The sequence below is a fragment of the Sciurus vulgaris genome, assembly GCF_902686455.1.
Source record: "Sciurus vulgaris genome assembly, chromosome: 1".
Lineage (NCBI taxonomy): Eukaryota > Metazoa > Chordata > Mammalia > Rodentia > Sciuridae > Sciurus > Sciurus vulgaris.
The window spans coordinates 111,931,602-111,952,084 of record NC_136461.1 but is presented as its reverse complement, the minus strand read 5'-3'; the positions used below and the strand labels follow the sequence as shown (position 1 = coordinate 111,952,084).

General features: G+C 41.5%; 2 protein-coding genes across 14 annotated transcripts in view; one reads left to right on the top strand and one right to left on the bottom strand.

Annotated features, from left to right (window-relative positions):
- The window catches only part of LOC306642234 (uncharacterized protein), a gene marked incomplete at its 5' end in the record, with an annotated part of 157,587 nt that overhangs the window by 119,260 nt on the left and 17,844 nt on the right, over positions 1-20,483 (bottom strand). For 4 of the 12 annotated variants that reach the window (XR_013758430.1, XR_013758431.1, XR_013758432.1 and 1 more), the window contains one exon: positions 9,863-10,726. The exons of 1 other annotated variant lie outside the window; for it this stretch is intronic. Of the gene's footprint in view, positions 1-7,017; positions 7,915-9,666; positions 9,804-9,862; positions 10,727-15,680; positions 19,326-20,483 lie in introns of those variants that run through there. 7 more of the 12 variants (XR_013758429.1, XR_013758434.1, XR_013758435.1 and 4 more) reach the window with 5 other exon arrangements.
- On the top strand, positions 1,750-9,310 carry ENSA (endosulfine alpha). Of its 2 annotated transcripts, XM_079108054.1 has the most exons (4): positions 1,783-1,963; positions 3,978-4,103; positions 5,627-5,793; positions 8,578-9,310. In XM_079108054.1, exons 1-4 carry the CDS (start codon positions 1,907-1,909, stop codon positions 8,591-8,593), a joined length of 366 nt encoding a protein of 121 aa, XP_078964180.1. In that variant the 5' UTR covers positions 1,783-1,906; the 3' UTR covers positions 8,594-9,310. The 2 variants fall into 2 exon arrangements, with proteins under 2 accessions (XP_078964181.1, XP_078964180.1); XM_079108055.1 differs by lacking the exon at positions 8,578-9,310 and having other exon boundaries at positions 1,750-1,963; positions 5,627-6,697.

Below are 20,483 nucleotides of genomic sequence, written 5' to 3'. Positions count from 1 at the left end.
GAATTTTAAAGTCTTTAATATCTCAATTTTATTGGTCTCATACAAAGAAAGAAATCTATATTTTTGAAACAATGTATTTCTATGATAACTCCACCAAAATTCACTTAGAATTTCACCTGAGGAAAATCAATTTCTAAAACTAAACAGAAAGGCTTGAGTTATATACATAATTCCCACTTACGTCAAATTAAATTTAAAATTAAACTGCCAGGTTGAAGTTCCTGGAGAGTATTCTCCTTGTTCATTCATAAATGTCAGTCCTAGGTGAATTATCTTTAACAAGTCTACATTACATCGCAATAGTTGGTACTGATAGTCAGCATTGCTCCTGAATTCTCCAATGGGTCTTGCAACCACACCTGGAAACTCGGTGTCCATAGCAACGTAATTGTATTTTCGGATAACTTGACGAATTTTCTTCATCTCTTCATCCAGGTTACAAGCCCACACTTCACAAATTCTTTGGCTATGATCTACAGTTGCTGCTGGCATAGTGAGGGCACAAGGGAGTCTAGATGCCAAGCATCAAAATGTTATATTTGATTGAAGATGTTTCATAAAATACTTTGTCCTTTATTTGTGTACTTGGGTCTCTGAGCTCGCGCTCCTCCTCCTCCTCCTCGCCATAGAGGCAGCACCCGGCGGCGGTGGCGGTGGCGGTATCCGCGGCGGCAGCAGGTGCCCCATAGACACCGCTCGCCCAGCAACTGGGAAAGGGGAGCCGGAGCTGCGCCGCACCGTGCTGCGCCGTAGCTTCTCCCCAATTTTTGTTTTTAATATAAATATGCCACACTTTTTAATTAACATTCCAGGAAGATGTCTATTTATTAATCTTGAGAATCAGTGTTACATGTGTCATACTCCAAAGCCTTTCCTCACCTCCACTAAACTTAAGCTTGCTAAAGGCAAGGACTGCCATATTGTTATATGTGTCCTCTGAAAAACTAGTACAGTACCATCTACAGATGCAATCAAGATATTGTTTATGATTTTGGATATGATATAGTATTACCTATATATGATATATATTGATATATACTTTTTTTTTTTTTTTTTTTTTTTTTTTTGGTGCTGGGCCTTTCACGTGCTAGGCAAGAATTCTGCCACTAAGCTACATTCCAAGCCCTTTCTCAATTTTTATTTTGAGACAGTGTCTCAAATTACCCAAATTGACCTCGAACTTGCGATCCTCCGTTTCGCTTGCGGAGTAGGGATTATAGGCACCAGTCACCTTGCTCGGCACTAAATGTTTAATGTACCTAGAACTTTGCTCCCAGTTTCAAGGAGTTTAATCCCATGGGATGGTCCAAAACGACTCCGGTTGGGATTCAGTTTCTCCATTCCACAGAATTAAGTGACATGTCGAAAACTATTGAGTGTCATTTCAAAGTCGACTCACTTTGGTCTTTAAATTTTATTTCTGGAGATCGATAATTTCCTGTTAACATTGTGTAAAGCTTAATTTTCGCCAATTGAGAATACAGTTTGACGTTCTGCAGTTTACTAGGCACCGGGCGATTGGAGCTGAAGGAAGTCTGAGCCCACCCAAGAAGCAAATGTGCCGAAATAGCAGTCCTACCCCCAGATCCCCAACAGGCTTCCAATTGGGTCTTGTGGCTCACTCTCTTTCCAGGTTGGTGTTCCAGCTTGCCCGTCGCCTCCATAGACCCCGCCTTTAGCCAGCAACTATTGGTAAATCGTTACGTCATTGCCCCATCTATACCATTCTCATTGGCTCTCATAGGAAGGGGCGGTGGCAACGTCACGGGCAAGGGCCGCCATTTTGACTGAGCAACCATAGTGACAGGAGCTGAAGCAGCAGCGCAGGTTGTCCCCGTTTCCCCTCCCCCTTCCCTTCTCCGGTTGACTTTCCGGGTCCCCTACACTCCACAGTCCCGGTCCCGTCATGTCCCAGAAACTAGAAGAAGAGAACCCTGCGGAGGAAACCGGCGAGGAGAAGCAGGTGAAAAGACGCAGGGGTATGCGGGTGGGTGAGCCGGGGGCGACCGTGATGGGGCGGGAGACAGTCTTCCACCAGTGCGGATTGGTCGCCATGGTCTCAGACTCTGCAGGGGTTGGTCAAATCTTGCGTCACGAAGGGCGAGTTTCAATACGGCCTGCTGTTTTGGCGTTGGTTAGTTCGGTCCATTGTCAGTCAGTGCCATACCCTTTCTGATTGGCCAGTATTCCTTGGTCCCAAACCGTGGAAGCTCTGCTATATTTGCTCGAGCTTGGGCAGGAGGCGGGTGTTTGGAAAGACCAGGTATTCATGAAAAGGGGCTGGTGGTCCGGATTATAATGTGTTGTTCCGTTAGTGGAGGTACATGACCCAGCTGCCAGGCTGAGGCCCGCATCCTCAATCCGCAAAAAGATGCAAGTCGAGGTAAAGAAGTTTAGAAAGAACTAGCATTGGGGGCGGGGAAGAGTAGTTATTACCATGTCGAGTTCAGTTGGTAACTTTCTTAAGAGACCTGTTTTGACAGTTGGGGATGGTCTGTCGTTCACCTTCAGTAAGGACCAAACAAGATTGAAGAGGACTAACCACGCTTGTAATCCCAGCGACTCAGGAGGATCCAGGCCAGCCTGAGCAATTTAACATGGCCCTAAGCAACTTAGCTAGACCCTGTCTCAGAATAAAAAATAAAAAACTAAGGATGTGGATGAGTGAGCGGTTAAGCGCCCCTGGGTTCAATCCCCAGTATAAGGGGGAAAAAAAAAAAAAAAAAAAAAAAAGGAGAAGAGTACTAAGTTAAACCTAGAAAAAATGATGAGAGTCTTTATAAGACTTCCTCCATATTTTCAAGGCAGTGGGACTTAGTCCATCCATGATTCTGTGATGAAAACACTAGTGCTGGAGTTCGTATTTCACTTATAACATTTACTACTGGGCTCAAGTATTTATGAAATACACTTAGTGTTATAGCTAAGGGAAAATCCTCTAAAAAGACCCACACATTGGGGCTGGAGATGTGGCTCAGTGGTAGAGCGCTTGCCTGGCATGTGTGAGGCCCTGGGTTCCATCGTCAGCACTGTATATAAATAAATAAGTTAAATAAATAAAAGATCCATTGACAACTAAAAAAATTAAATTTAATTTAAAAAAAGAGCCACACACTGACTTCAAGTTCTTTTAAAATGTCACTAAAGAGCAGCAGGGCACACAAAAAAAACAAGAAGATGACAACAGTGAGAGCCTCTGCAGAGGCTTTTGATCTCTCGACATTTCCCCAACTTCATTACTTGCCCTGCTGTTAGGCATTGCTTTTTTTCCCCTCTTTCTGTTTCTATTTATTTATTTATTTATTTTGGTGAAAACTGATGAGTACTAGTGAACCCACTGTTTCTTAATTTTCTTGAGATTAAAAACAGTGCTGTTTTCATCTCTTTAACTTCACCTCCCTACCACGATATTTGTAGAAATGTTGAAGCAATGCTGTGCCATTACTCAGGTGGAGATCTTTGGAGTAAGCCGCATAGCTAAGCCTTCTCCACAGGGAGATTTACCAGATGGGTTTCTTAGACTCTAAATAAGGAGAGACCATCTCAAAGACTCACTCATCCCTTTGATTTCCCATTGGTCCTATAGGACAGCCTACAGAACCCTCCTCCTCATCTTGTATCACCATACTGCTCTCTCCGCTTTTTTTTTTTTTTTTTTCTTTGTCTTTCATCTGTGCTGAGTGAGCTCACTCTTATTCAAGTATTGTATTTAGACATTACCTTTAACCCAATACTCTCAGGTCACTGGGTTGGTTTCCTGGGTATAGTGTGAGAAGTAGCTTGTCTTCTCACTATACAGTCATCTTGAGCTTTAGCAGTTTGAACAAAGGTCTAGCTTTAAGAACAGAGTAGAGGCAGAGATAGCATGGTTATACCTGGGTGGATCTCCAGGAAAAGTTGATAGTGTAGGGTTATCAGATATTGGAAACAGTTATTTCTTGGTTTTTAGTTTTATTTGACTCATTTGTTTTCTTCAGGACACACAAGAGAAAGAAGGTATTCTCCCTGAGAGAGCTGAGGAGGCAAAGCTAAAGGCCAAATATCCAAGCCTAGGACAAAAGCCTGGAGGCTCTGACTTCCTCATGAAGAGACTCCAGAAAGGGGTATGGAACACAATCTTTTACCCTCTTTCTTGGATCTAAACGGGGTTCTATGGATGTTGTCTGTAGAGGTTCTATTGGTTGTTTTTCCCTGAGATTTTTGTCACTGGGGAGTAAAAGAGAGGAATTAGAAACGTCAAAAGAGAGCTGCTTTGGTGGTATACACCTATAATCCCAGTGACTCAGGAGGCTGAGGCAGAAGGATTGCAAGTTTGAGGCCAGCCTCAGCAACTTAGCAAGGCCTTAAGCAACTTAGTGAGACCCTGTCTCAAAACTCAAAAAAAAAAAAAGGACTGGAAATGTGACTCAGTGGTAAAGCACACATGGATATAAAATCCCCAGTACCAAAAAGAAAAGAAACTTCAAAAGAGGAAAAAAATATATTGTACATACCTGATATAGTATCAGTTCCCTTCTGATCTCCTATATAGAAAATTAAGACTTAAAGTAGGGGCATTTGCATGTTTGGATGGTAGGGGATTTAGGACTGTGCTTTTTAGGGTTCAGAAATAAATTTGGGGTACATTATTTCAGAGAAAAGATCAAACCCTTTGTCATATGGAAATCAACTTGAAATGATTAGTCAATTTGTTCATAGACCCTTGAATTTAGCACCAGCCATCAACTATAATCCCTCAAGAAACTTATTTTTTCTGTTCCAAGTGGTCTTTCTCACCAAGGGAAAATCTACCTCCTAATCCAGGTTTCTTAGCCCTTAGAGGTACCTTAAGCTGATGAGGAATTACAATATTATATGAGAGTGTGCTCTGTGAATGACAAAGAAAGTGAAAGATATCCCTGTGGAGACTCCCCATTATTGAGTCTTAGTCACAGATGATAATGTGATGTTGATTTGCAGTTTACCTTGCTGTAGGCGAGACAGGCGTAGGCAGGTTGTCACAGCCATGGAACATGTGTGGGAGTGGTAGGAATTGGGGGGGAAATACATTATCCTGTTTCTATCCTTGGCTTGAGAGAATAATTTTTTATTTTGAGGTTGATTTGCTAATCGCTGGGATCAACCCAGATTGACCCCTTTATATATCTTATTCCTTTCTTTTTAGCACCACATTATTGCTTTGCACCTAGTAAAGTCCTCAGTCAGCCTTTATGAATGAAGTAAGTAATTTGGGTTGAACCATCCTGTGCTAATTATGGTACAAAGGATGAAGGACTGTCCGTCAGCTCTAAAAATACACATTCTTGCTGAGAAACTGCTTACATACCTGAAAAAGTCAGAACATAGGGCTGGGGAGATAGCTCAGTTGGTAGAGTGCTTGCCTTGCAAGCACAAGGCCCTGGGTTCAATCCCCAGCACCGCAAAAAAAAAAAAAAAAAAGTCAGAACATATTGGGGAGAAGACCTAAGTACATGTTATTAATATTAAACTGTGTATGCATGAGGGAGACTTTTTTAAAAGATCTGAGTGTGGATGGGAGTTTATAATGGATGGAAGATGTGAATCTCCTTGCTTTTGAGGAATGCCAGAGCTATTCACTCACCTAAACCTCCCTCTTGTCTCTTAGCAAAAGTACTTTGACTCAGGAGACTACAACATGGCCAAAGCCAAGATGAAGAATAAGCAGCTGCCAAGTGCAGGACCAGACAAGAACCTGGTGACTGGTGACCACATCCCCACCCCACAGGATCTGCCCCAGAGAAAGTCCTCACTCGTCACCAGCAAGCTTGCGGGGTAACCTGGGTCCCCCTCTTCCCCTTCCTCACCCTCTGGACTTTATATATTGTAGGCAGGGATGGAATGGGCACCTAGTCAGATCTTCTCAGCTTGCTAGCTAGGAAAGACTTGAGATTCTGCTGGGGGTTACTGAAAGGTAATGTAGGTTGAAGAGGGGCTCTGAGTTTGTTTCTTTGTTTCAGACTTCCATACCCTCACTGTAGCCCACGTAGGGGCCCAGAAATAAGAAAGACTAGGATTGGAAATGCTGCAAACTTTCTTTTGTGAGAAACTGGGGAGATATGATTTCTCCTTTTTGAAAGAGAATGTCTCCACATTAGTTAGGCTGAGCCTTGGGAATAATGTGGCAGTTTTAATATCCCAAGACTAACCTGACATAGTTGGGAAAGGTAGATTGAATGAGATGTGTTTTCTGTGCTTCTAAGTGTTTTGTCCCTTAGGCTGCTATTGCTTCATGTTTTCATTATGGAAGGTTTAGAGAACCCTCAAAAAGGAAAACTGATTTGCTTGCCTAAAACTACAGTGCCCACTTTACCTCCTTTATTTAGTATCTCTTACAGTTTGCCCTGGCTTGCAAATAATGTAAACATTGATGATGAACATTATTGATGGAAAACGGGCACCTACTCTCTCTCTTCCAGCATGTCACTTTTGAAAGTTTTGTTGAATAGAGGATCTAAGAGCACTGGTTCAGGAGTCAGAGATATTTGGGTTCTAGTTTCACTCAGTCTTGGAAGTACTGTTATATAACTTGGTAATGTCATTTAGCCTCGCTGCATTTGTTTCCTCATCTGTAAAGTAGAGTTAAATATGTATAAGTTTGATTCTGATTCTAAAATTCTGCATCCGCCAGCAGAAAAACTTTATGCTAGTTCATCATAAAACTAAAAGTGAGAAAGGCCCATGGGTGAACCTCTGCTTTGTATTACTGGGAAAATACTACAGAGGGGAACTATTCAGGGCTACATGAAAAGGAAGTTTGAGATTTGAGGTCTTTATTCAGGCAACAGAACTTTATAGGTATCATGATCTTGAGGGTCAAGGAAAAAAAAAAAAAAAGAAGAAGAAGCTAGCCAGGGAAGATTTTTACCTCTATTCCACCCACTTTCCCTGCCTATTCTGGGCCTTAGCTGCTTAAATGCTGCTCTGGCAGCAGAGCTGATGGGCCTGAGGAAACATGTTCAGTCAAGCCCATTTGGAGACCCATGTTTTTAGAAGTAATTAGATGCCAGGTGCATTATTAGGGAAAGAAAAAGGGACAAACTGAGCTAGCCCCTCCCCCAGGACTTAGTTCTACTGCAGGGCTGGCGCAGCAGCTTCTTAGGAGATGATTCACCTTGGCGGAAACTGGGAAAAGTGGTTAAGGCAGGAAGACTGAAATTGACCTTCCTAGAGTTCAGAAACCCAACTTTTATGTGATAAAGGAGAGGTAGCAGTGCTGATTCAGAAACAGGTGGAAGGGTTATGGTGACCAGCTTGTTCAATCTGGTTATTAATAGCTTAGCCTGAATCTTACTGAATGCAACCTGCTAGTTGTGACCAAGAGGGTCAGGCTGAGACTTAACTGTTCAAGTAAGCAGGATTCTGTAATCCTCTCTTGCCCTTTCACCTCACAAATTCTAATATGCCAAACATGTGGCCTGTTGAGAATAACTGGTGAACTTGCTGATGTGTACATGGGGGTGAGGTGGGTATATACTGCTCTCCTGACTGGCTGCTAAGTTTTCTGGTTGTTATTCAGATTGATAGGAAAAGGTTGGTGAGGAAGGAAGGGAGAGAGCAGGATCCCTGAATTCCCTGGACCCCAAACTCCTTGACTGTCACTTGTAATTGTATATAATTTTTTTGTGTCTCTTGCTTCATTTCCTCATGCTGTCATTCTTAATCTAAAGTCCATGTGGGAAGGGGAAAATGCTGAACATCGTTGTATAGTTCCTTCAACTGTCCCAGCCATGTTGTACATAGATATGTCATGTTATTATATATATAAATATATATATAATTTTGTACGTTTTCTTCATCTCCGATCTTCTCGGATTCTGTACTTTTTTCTTTTCTGTCTGAGCTGCTTTCTTTATTGGTCAATTTGAGTCCTCGAGACTGATGTTCACAATGAGTCTGGATTTTAGGAAAGAATAGAAGGAATAGGGAAATCAGACTTTTAGCTCACCCTCTCTCTAACTGATCATCTTCAAGATTAAGAAGACTAAAAAGCTACATTTCTATATTTGACACCTGTTTACATATTATGAAGTACACAGCTTCATTAGTAAGTATGGGTCATCTCACAACCCACATGCAAATTGCTTTGGTCAAACCTAGATTATTAAATACACTCAGAACAACATGTGTGTGTTCTGACCCTGACCTCCACACAGCTACCACCTCTTCACTGTGCTGCGTCAATCTCCATTGCAGCTGAGTGACTGTGGCCATGCCTCTGAAACCAAACCTGTTCTGAGCCAGGCTGTTACTCCCCTGGAAACCAGTTATTTTGATCTTGTCCAAAGAATTACTGTTCTATATTTTCCATGAGTATCTCCAAAAATTCAGGAAACATTCTATTTGTGAATAGGATGTGGATAGGAGAAGGTTAAATCTTTTTTTTTTTTTTCCCCAGCTCCCTTATGGGTAAGATAAATGCATATATGGGGTAGCCTCATGATTAAGTGTGGAAGAATCATGGGATAGAGACTGGGATGGAATTCAAGGTTTTTCCCCTATTACTTGACAGTGTTTTTTGTTTGTTGTTTTTTCCCCCTCTTCTGTGTTCGTCCGCAGTGGCCAAGTTGAATGATGCTGCCTGGGGCTCCGCCAGATCCTGAGACGCTGCCCTCCTGGGTCCTGTGCTGGCTCCTGCCCCTCCCTGCTTTTGCAGCCAGGGGTCAGGAGGTGGCTTGGGCACGGGCTGGAGAGGCAGAAGCCCCTGCCCATTGCTGTCCCAGCACATGGAGCCCCTCGGGCTGAGCACCAAGACCTTGAACCTTTTTTGTTTTACCTTTTTTTCCAAATAACTGTTGGGAGAAATCTCAATGAAATCCCACGGGTGGGGTTGAGAGGGTGAGTGGAAGATTTGGGTGACTATGAATTAGGGTTTAGAGTTGATGAAAACATTCCTGACAGTCCTCCCTCTTAACCCAGCAGCTGGTGTGGGGTGAATGTGAGGGGGAGAAAGTGGAGTATTCTAATGATAAGGGGTTCTAATTCAGCTCTATAGACAAATGCCTTGTTTCAAAATGGCTGGAGACCTAGTGTTGGATAAAAGAAACTGTTGATCTACATGGAACAGATGCAAACAGTTCTGGTTCTGCAGAGCAAGACTCAATGTTAATTGTTCATTTAAAAAAAAAAAAAAAATCCTGCCTTGAAATAGATTTGCTATGGAGAGAAGGGCAGTGAATTTCGGGGAAAGGAGCCAGGAGCGTGGGGAGCCCCACTGAGCCCAGGGGACTTTTTCAGTATTTGAAATAAAAAAACAAAAAAAGACCCACGAAAAAACCCAACCCAGAAATACTCTGAAGCAGTTGGTGTGTTTATTGGGGTTTGGGAGTGGGAGGAAAACCAGAGTGAAAACACCGTTCAGGGGAGAAGCTGGTCTGTGTCCCTGAGTTTCTAAGGAACACAGGGACCTTTAATATGGGAGATGGCTCTGCCTGTTTCCATCTGTAGGAAGAGGGTGCATTCCTGCTGGCATAAGACTTTTCTTAACCCCTGTACATTCCTTAAGATGCATCAACCTCAGATTGTGGTTCACAAAATGCAGGATGTAAGGTATATGACTCAAATAGCTTGTTGACATAAAGCTTAGTCTAGACTCAGCAAAAAAAAGAAAACTACTCTTTTTCCTTTCAACTATCCATTCCTTCGCAGATTCCCATGCCTATCAAAGAGAAATGTGTCCTCTTAGTAATAAAACAAAAGAAATTGTCTTTTTGCTTGTGGCCAGTAGAAGGCAGAGCGACTTGTTTCATCATGATGACCCAACCTGCGTTTCTGGAATCCTGGCACTGAAAGGAGTTAAAAGATGCTTGTGAATGTAACCTACTGAAAAAACATTAGCAAGGGAGAAATAAACTTACATCATCCACCCCTCTCTCCTCACCACCTGTCCCATAGACACAAGTAGATTGAAACCACTTGCCCATTTAGCCCAACTTTGATTAGGAGAGTTGATCATGGTTATTTCCCCAACTGTGATTAGCTTCTCTAGTGTCTATGCTTCAAGGAAGATAAACAAGGTCTAGGAAACATAGATATTCCAGAGAAATCCCCACTGTGTTGGGGATGTAGGGGGAGCACCTTGTAAACTGAAGATTAACTACTTGGGGTGTTTCTGGCTTGCTCTCCTGATTTAGCCAGGGGATTGTGATACATTCTAACCATCTGTCTGTCAATTATTTAGTTAGTTTTTGTAGCACGGGATTGATTCCAAGGCTGCGTGCAAGGCAAGCACTCTACCACTAAGTTGTATCCCTATCCCTTAATTTTTTTGAGACAGGATCTTATCTCACTGAGTTGCCAAGGCTAGACTTTTTAACTTTCAATCCTGCTGCCTCAGCCTCCTGAGTACCTAGGATTGTAGGAGTGCCTCACTACACCTGGCTGCACCTGCCTTTCCAAACAGTTTGCTGTATACTTGAGTGAGCAAGGTGGTATGAAGATATGTTAATTTTTTATTTTTTGGTACTGGGGATTGAACTCAGGGGCACTTTACCTCTGAGCTATATCCCCATTCCTTTTTACCTTTATTTTAAGACAGGATCTCGCTAAGTTGCATAGGGCCCCACTTAGTTGTTGAGGCTGGTCTTGAACTTAGTATCTTCCTGCCTCAGTTTTCTGAGTTGCTGAGATTACAGGTACGTGTCATTGCTCCCAGTGGCATGAAAATACATTAAAAGCACTCTGTGTCATTGTGAAGTTTATTGTCTAGCTGAAAGAAAATTATATGTGAAAAAGTTCAGTGTCTTAACAGTTATAAACAAGTCTTAAAGCTATATATTTTAGGATGCAAATTATTGTTTATCATGGTGGAGTTGGTGAATGTTCTCAATCCCCTGACTTCTTTCTGAGTACATTATCCCTGGGTTAAGCTTGCCAAGTGGATAGACTGGGGAATGAGGTCAGAGAAGCTGATTGTAGGATCATTCAGAGAGTGCAATTTCATTCTAATATATGTGAGAGAGTTAAGGTATAAAAATAAGTTGTTTGTAAAGTGACAAGGCATATTAGCTGAAGAGCCTGAGTTAGTATCTAGGTTTTTGTATTATTTGGGTTTCCTGGTCCTTAATTTTAAGCTGTAGCTTTGGGAATCCTAGGTACCAATAAATGTTTGTGGCTATCTATATTTCAGTTTAAACTTTCAGTTTAAAACATCTAGCTGGGTGCCGTGACGTACGTCTATAATCCTAGCAACTCAGGAGGCTGAGGCAGGAGGATTGTGACTTCAAAGCCAGCCTCAGCAACTTAGTGAGGCCCTAATAAGCAACTTAGTGAGACCTTGTCAGTAAATAAAATACAAAAAAGGGCTGGGCATGTGGCTCAGTAGTTAAGCACCCTGAGTTTAATCCCTGGTACCAAAAAAAAACCTTGAGATTTGTTTTCCTTCAAACTACAGAGATAGGCAACCCAGGAAAGTGGATTCTACAGTTTCAAATAATCATTCCTACTTGATATATTAGCTAGGTGTTTTCTAAAAATCGATCATAGAGTTAAGCCAAGGTCTCTTCTACTACTTCAGCATGATTGGGTGGTGATTGTGCAGACAAGCCTCTCAGCTGAGCCATTGTTATGCATTGTTTTAAGCTAGTGTAGCCTGGGCATAGAATAGGCAGACAAAAAGAAAAATAATAACTGAGTTCTCATTAAGGTTATCTACAGTGAGCCAGTGGCATCTACACAAATAGCTCTTCCATGTACAGTGTACTCTATTGGGATCTACCTTAAGGATAAAAGGAAAATATTGGCATGAAAATAATGTAGTTCCAAAAGCTAAGGTAAGAGAGTCAGGAAAATGAGTTGTCAGCTATATGTTTTTAGAGATGGATGACTTGTTAGTAAAGATAAGTAAAACTTCTCATGCTTGTGAATATTTTGATTTATAAATAACTTTGAAATACTCACTTTTGAATTGAAAATGTTAGCTGTTGTTGGGTAGATAAAGTAAGAGATGGTACTGTCTACCCTATCAGAACGTGTAGCCTCATTGGACACTATTTGCAATACAAGATAGTATATGATTAGTCAAGCAATAGAATTCTGAGAAGGGAAAATCCATTTGGACTCACTAGATAAATATTAGTGGAGGAAACAGAAATTGAACTTGTCCTTGAAAGGTAGGTAGTACTTAAACAATGTAGTTATCATTTAATAAGTGCCCACAATATGTCAGGCACTATGCTAAAACGCAAGGTGAGTGATATGTAGATACTTCAAGATTATACTCAAGATTATACTCTGGTGGGAAATTCACACAAGAACAATCTCATTACAGTGTTAAACTTGCGGTAGTGGAGGTGTAACTATGTAGAGGAATAGGGTTGTGTAATAATAATATTGGCCGAATATTTGGAGTACTTAATATGTGTCAAGTCCCATACTAAGTGCTTAATTTAGATCATCTTACTTAATCCTTACAACAATTCTATGATGTAGGTACCCTTTTTCTTTTTTAATGTAGGCATTTTTACTATTTCCATTACACAAAAGAGAAAACTAAGACAAAAAATTCCTTTTAAGAGAAGAAAAAACAAAGAGGCAAAATAATTTTTTCCCAAGCCCCAAGTCATATAGCTTCTTTTTTTCTTTTGGTACCAGGGGTGAACCTAGTGGCACTCAACCACTGAGCCACATCCCCACCCCTTTTTTAAAATATTTTATTTAGAGACAGGGTCTTGCTGAGTTACTTAGTGCTGCACTAAGTTGCTGAGGCTGGCTTTGAATTTGCAATCCTCCTGCCTCATCTCCTAAGTCACTGGGATTATAGGTGTGTGCCTCCATGCCCAGCAGACAACTTCAATTCTGAAAAGAATAAAATGACAAAATTTTAGAAAGAGAACTTGAAGGGGACTGGGGTTGTGGCTCAGTGGTAGAGCACTTGCCTATCACACGTGAGGCACTAAGTTTGATCCCTGGCACCACATAAAAATAATATATATATATATATATATATTTTTTTTTTTTTTTTTTTTAAAGGAAGACTTGAAAAGAATCATTTTTTATTTGTTTGTTTTTTGGTTTTTGTTTTTTTGTATGAGGGATTGTACCTAGGGATGCTTAGCCACTGAGCCACATCCCCAGCCCTTGTTAATTTTTTAAGACAGGGCCTCACTAAGTTGCTGAGGCTGGCTTTGAATTTGTGATCCTTTTGCCTCCGCCTTCAAAGTTGCTAGGATGATAGGCATGCGGCACCATGCCCTGCAGAGTATCCGTTTTATTTAACCTTTTTGAGGCCAATTCAGTAGACTGGCTGAGGGAATCTGGGTGGTGGAAATGAGTGATATGGGAAGATTTTATTGTTTTAGGAGGAGAATGAGTTAGGCATATTTGTTGGCTGAGCAAAAAGAATAAGTAAAAGTTGAAGCTTGGGCTGGGGTCATGTAATTTAGCAAGGCTCTAACCAATTCATTGAGACCCTCTCTAAATAAAATACAAAAAAGGGCTGGGGATGTGGCTCAGTTGTTGAGTGCCCCTGGGCTCATTCCCCAGTACCAAAAACAAAAAGATTATGAGTGGTCTGGAAACAGTAGTGCACACCTGTAATCCCAGCAATTTAGGAGGCTGAGGCAGGAAGATCACAAGTTCAAGGCCAGTCTCAGCAATTTAGTAGAGGTCTTGCCTAGCATGTTCAAGGTTTTGGGTTCAATTCCTAGCACCACAAAATATAGAAATAAACATATTGGAGGAACAGTGGTCTAGAAATCATACCAGGAGGCTGTGTATCTCAATTCCCCCACTTTCTGATATAGGGGGTGGGAGAATCCTTAGGTCAGCCAATAAGCCAGTGTCCTTCCTAGGAGAAACCTAACTGTAAATATGTTGAGGGGTAGGGGGTAAACATCAGAGAAATGAGGGGTCCAAGGATGAAAGTATAAGTGAGTGGGAGGGTTCTGCATTTGGGGCAGGGTTCAATGATACAAAGATGGAAGATAAGCTGGGTGTGGTGACACATACCTGTAATCCCAGTGGCTCAGGAGGCTAAGATAGGAGTATCATGAGTTCAAAGCCAGACTCAGGGGCTGGGGATATAGCTTAGTTGGTAGAATGTGTGCCTTGCATGCACAAGGTCCTGGGTTCAATCCCCAGCACCACAAAAGAAAAAAAAAGCAGTCAGCCTCAGCAGCTTAGTGAGGCCTTAAGGAATTTAGACCCTGTCTCTAAATAAAATGTAAAAAATGACTGGCAGGGCTGGCTGGGGAGATAGCTCAGTCGGTAGAGTGCTTGCCTTGCAAGCACGAGGCCCTGGGTTCCATCCCCAGTACCGCCAAAAAAAAAAAAAAAAAAAAACAAGACTGGGGATGTGACTCAGTGGCTATGTGCCTCACACGTGTTAGGCAAGCACTGCACTCTACCACTGAGCCACAACCATAGCCCTGAAGTACCCTTTCTTGTGTATGTGGTATTAGGGATTGAACCCAGGGTGCCCTACCACTGAGTAATATCCCCAGCTCTTTTTAGTTTTAATTTTTGTTTTTTGAGACAGGGTCTTGCTATGATGCTGAGGGTTTCCCTGAATTGCTGAGGCTGGCCTTAAACATGAAATCCTCCCACATTGACCTCCCGAGTCTCTGGGATTTTTTTTTTTTTTTTTTTTTTTTTAGTTGTTGATGGACCTTTATTTTTTATTTACTTATACATGGTGCTGAGAATCAAACCCAGTGCCTCAGCCATGCCAGGCAAGCACTCTACCACTGAGCCACAACCCCAGTCCCAGTACTCTTTCTTGAACAAATTCTTCCTTGTCTCTATCGATGTCATTACCTTATACCTAGCTTTTCCAGAGAGACCCTCCTGCCTCAGTCTCCTGAGTCACTGGGGTTACAGGAGTATGCCATCATGTCTGACTAAAGAATTTTTTTTACTCTTACATGCTGTATTCAGACATTAATCTCAAACACAAACTATTGGAGATAACTGTCTCCAATGCTGCTACCTCCCTCTCACTTCGATTGCTGTAGTAGCCTCCTAACTGACTTGTTCTTACACCAACATAGTTTATTGTCAACATTATAGACAGTGTACTTTTTTTTTTTTTTTTGTGGTGCTGGGGATTGAACTCAGGGCCTTGTGCATGCGAGGCAGGCACTCTACCAACTGAGCTATATCCCCAGCCCGACAGTGTACTTTTTAAAACACACCAAGCTAGATGCAGTGGCAGATGGCTATATTCTCAGCGAGCTGGGAAGCTGAGACAGGAGAACTGCAAGTTCAAGAATGGCCAGCAGGTTCCAGGCCAGCGTCAGCAACTTAACAAGACCCTATCTCAAAAAATAAAAAAGGCTAGGATGTAGCTCAGTAGTAGAATGCCTCTGGGTTTAATTCTCCAGTACCACAATAGTAATAATTAAACAAACATACACGAGATCACATCACTCCCTGATCAAAACCTTCCAATGAGCCAGGTGTGGTGTTGTACACTACAATTCCAGCTACTTGGGAGGCTGAAGCAGGAAGATTGCAAGTTGGAGGCCAGCCTCAGCAAATTAGCAAAGCCCGAAGCAACTTAGTGAGACCCTGTCTCAAAATAAAAACTAAAAAGAACCGGGGCTGTAACTCAGTGGTAAAGTGCCCCTGGGTTTAATCCCCACTCCAAAAAAAAAAGTCTAGGGATATAGCTTAGTGGCAGAGTGCTTGCCTAACGTGTGCAAGGTCCAATTTTGCATTGCCAGCAATGCAAAAAAAGTGAGGGGGAGTGGCTGTGGATATAGGTCAGTGGAAGTGCTCCTAAATTCAATCCACAGTACAGCAAATAAATAAACTAGATGATAGATAGATAATAAAAGAATTCTGTGGTAGAGTGCTTGCCTAGCATGTTCAAGGTCCTAGATTCAATCCCCAGTACCACAAAAACCAACAAACAACAATAACAGAACACCTTCCAGTGGCTTTCTACTTGGGATAAAATCAAAATAAAACCAAATTCCTTGGCTTGGCCTCTTCTGTGCTTTAGTCCCTGCCTCTTCCTGTATTTTGTTTCTCTGCTTTAGCCAAACTATGCTCAAAACACACTTGCTCTTTAAATATAGTAAACTTGTTCTTTATACTGCCCTTACCCTTGGTGGTCCCTTTACCTGGAATGTGCTTCCCCTAGATTCATGCTTCTTCACTATATTCAGGACTCTACTTGAATAACTCTTCCTTGGAGAGGCTAGTCTGATTATGTTATCAAATCATCCTATCCCCATCACTTTCTGCTACAATTATATTGGAAACAATTATGTTGTTTTCTTCTTCATTGCTTTCTTCCTAGAATGAAAATTTCATGAGAACAAGAACTTTGTCTTCTTCATTGATAAAATCCCAGCATCAAGAATGGTATTTGGCTAGGCATGGTGGCATACACCTATGCCAGCAATTTGGGAAGCTGAGGCAGGAAGATCCCAAGTTGATGGCCAGTTTCAGAATCTTAGTGAGGCCCTCAGCAACTTAGGGAGACCCTGTCTCAAAAAATGAAAGAACTGGGGATGTAGCTCAGTGATAAAATGTTTCTGGATTCAATTCCCAGTACCAAAAAAAAAAAGAAGAAGAATAGTGTTTGGCCAGGTATAGTGGTACAAACCTGTAATCCTAGCTACTCAGAAGGCTGAGGCAGGAGGATTGCAAGTTGGTGGCCAGCCTTGGTAACTTAAGACCCTGACTCAAATTTTCAAATGGGGCTGGGGGCGTCATGTAGTGGCAGAGTACTTGCCTAGCGTGTGCAAAAATAAATAACAAAAATAGTGTTTGGCATATAAGTGCTCAATAAATATATATGGGAAGAATGAATTGCTCACTGACAAGTTCAGATTAATATGTAAACAATCAGAAAAAACAAAGACTTTGAACTAGACATTGTAGCACACACCTATTATCCTAATGACTTAAGAGACTGAGGCAGAAACATTCAAAGTTACAGGCCAGCCTCAGCTACTTAGACAAACACGGTCTCAAAAAGGGGCTTGGGGTCGGATGTAGCTCAGTGGTAAAGCATCCCTGGGTTCAATCCCCAGTACCAAGTAAAGAAAAAAAAAAGTATGACTTATTTAAATAGTCTCTGGATGGCAATAGCAGTGGATAAGTAAGCAGGAAAATAAAACCTTTAATGAGAGAATAAGGAAGATTACTCTTCAGGCAATGCCATCACTACCTTTTGAAAAGCTAAATGCTCACATTATCAGCCAAGGGATGGCTTTCTCTATAGAGGTTAAAATGTCTTCTTGGGCTGGGGATGTAGCTCATGGTATACTTATAGCATGTGCAAGGAATTGGATTTGACCCTCCTCAGTACTGCAAAAGAACAAGTGTTCTTAAGACAGGAAAAGAGACAGCATTAACTACTGATAACCACATTGTGGTGGTGACTTCTTCAAGTAAGAAACATTTGGGGGGCTGGGGTTGTGGCTCAGTGGTAGAACACTTGCCTAGCATGTGTGAGGCACTGGGTTCAATCCTCAGCACCACATAAAAATAAATAAATAAAATAAAGGTATTGTTACCATCTATAATAATAAAAAAATTTTTATTAAAAGAGTTTCTATTTAAAAATAATTTTAAAAGCCTTAAAAAAAAAAAAAAGAAACATTTTGGTATAAACTGCAGCTAGCAGTCTCACACTCCCATGCATTAGTCATGTGATAAATTTTTTGTGTTCTTTTTACTGTTAAATATACAGTAGCTAGGAATAGTGGCAGACACCAACTCAGAAGGCTAAGGGAGGAGGATCCCAAGTTCAAGGCAGACCTTTGCAACTCAGAGAGACCCTGTCTCAAAAAATAAAAAGGACTGGGGGTGTAGCTCAATGGTAAAGCACTCCTGAGTTCAGTCCCCAGTTATGCAACCCCCTCCCCCCAAAAAAAAGAAGGGCTGGGAGTGTGACTCAGTGGTTGAGTGCTTGCCTAGCACGTAGGAGGCCCTGGGTTCAATCCCTGGCACCACAAACAACGATAATAATAAATTTCAAATAAATTTCAGTTTAGTGATAGAGGCACTTCATATTTAGGTAGGAAACAATAAATAAACTGCAGTTTAGGGCTGGGGTTGTGGCTTGGTGGTAGAGTGCTTGCCTAGCATGTGTGAGGCACTGGGTTTGATTCTCAGTACCACATAAAAGAATATGTTAGTGACAGAATTTAGTATTTAAGAGTTTTTTGAAACTTGTTCTGACATTTATCATGGATAGGTAATAGAAATTAAAATATGAACTCTCAGTAATTAACTTTTATTATAATATTTAGATTGAAAAGACTGAACTGATAAAATTTAGTTCACAGATATGAACTTTTCTCATATTATCCATGTATTAAATACTAGGACCACATACCCATCAATAAAGAATAAATTCTGCTGCATGCTGCAAGTCTGAGCTCGAAAGATCACAAGTTCAAGGTCAGTTGGGCAGTTTAGCAAAACCCTGTCTCAAGAAATCAAGAGGGCTGGGGATATAGCTAAGTGGTAGAGCATCCCCTGGGGTTCAATCCCCAGTAACAAAAAGAATTTTCTTTTTTTAAAGAACAGATAGGTATTCTTTCTTACTGTTGCTAGGAATTGAAGCCCAAGGCCTGTGCATGCTTATCAAGTGCTTTGCCACTGAGCTATACCCCCAGCCAACATAAATTTTCTTTTTCTTTTTTTTTTTTAATTTTATTTTTTATATTGGGGATTTAACCTGGGTGGGGGGTTTTCACTGAGCTAAATCCCTACCCGTTTTTCAGAATTTTTTATTTTGAGATAATCTCACTAAGATGCTTAGGGTCTCACTAAGCTGCTGAGGCTGGTCTTAAACTTGTGATCCTCCTGTCTCAGCCTCCCAAGCCCCTGGGATTACAAGGGTGTGCTACCACACCCAGCTCAAGCATCATTCTTGATCTAGTGCCACTTACCTGCTGTATAGTCCCAAATTCAATTAGTGGCATCAAATTATTTAGAGTATTTACATTTTTAACCAGATATAAAACTCTCATAGTTGAAATTAAAACATCAGCAGACTTACAGGGGAATTTTTTTGGCAGAGGCAACTTACTGTTACTAAAATCACTCCATGGGGATACCACTTACTCAACTACACAAACGGAAGTCCTGGCATCATTCAGCGATCATGAGTCCTGGTTTGACATTTAGGTCCATGTCTGAAGTGCCTTGTATAATTAGGGAAGTCTGAGTCATCCTCAAGCTGCTGCTATTGCATTTCTGAGTCATTTCCATTGACCCAAACTGGGTACAGCTAGTTACAGGAAATGATGGGCATGGTTGCATAAGCCTGTGGTTCCAGTTACTTGGAATGCTGAGGCAGGAGGATCACTTGAGCCTAGGAGTTTGAGATCAGCCTGGGCTTGTCTCTTAAAAAAAAAAGAAAGAAAAGAAATATCCAAAAATACAGAATTTTGGAACTAACTATTGAGTTTTATACTTGTTTTACAAATGGTGAAACCAAGATCTAAAGTTCATACTTTCTGTGAGGTTACACAGCTCTGTTAGGTATCTTTTCCTATACTCAAGGCCCTCCTTAGAAGCTAATTTCAAAGTAAATTTGGACTCCAGTTTAGATTATTTTTGTTAGAATTCTCATACTTGTTTTGGAAGTGTGAGAGGAACTCAAAGCCCAGGGAAATAAGTAGACATCTGGTATTCCCTTTCTGTAGTTTGACTTATCAATGATGCTCCTACAGTGGACCAAGGATAGACCTCCTGAACTCCTGATCCATTCTTAACTCACGGTTTCCTCATTGTTCTTTTTTTGTTTTGTTTTTTAGTGGTACTGGGGATTGAACCCAGGGGCACTTAACCACTGAGCCACATCCCCAGGCCTCCTTTTTTCTCTTTTTCTCTCTCTCTTTTTTTTTTTTTTTTTTTTTTTTTTTGAGTGGGGCGGAAAGGGGAGGCTCACTAAGTTGCTGAGGTTGACTTTGAACTTGCAATCCTGCCTCCGCCTTCAGAACTACTAGGACTACAGGTGTGTGCCACCACCTGGGTTTCTCATTCTTGAGAAAATTCTTTGTTGTGGGGGCTGCACTATGCATTTCAGAATGTTTAATAGCATCTCTGTCTTCTACCCATGAGTTGCTTTGTTGGGGCAATCAAAAAAGTCCCCGGGATGTCTGGAGGTGTGGCTCAGTGGTAGAGTGCTTACCTAGCATATATATGCCAAGGTCCTGGGTTTGATCCCTAGTACCACAAAAGCAAACAAAAAGTCCCAGGTATTGCCAAATGCTCTATGGAATCCCCTGCTTGAGAACCATTAAGGCTGACTCTTCTAACTCAGGCCTGGACCCATTTAGTTCATATAGCACCCCTATTATTCCTGAACCGTGTACCTTGCTTCTCTTCCCTACCTTTCCCCCTGAGGCTACCACACCTGCATTGGATCAGATCCTCCAACCTCTCTCTACTCTCAGTAGCCCTGAAAGTGGCACCTGGGGTGAAAATGGGAAGCAAAAGCTTCTACCCTTCCCCTCTTGCACTAAGGGAATCCCCCAAATGGATAGGAATTTACATAA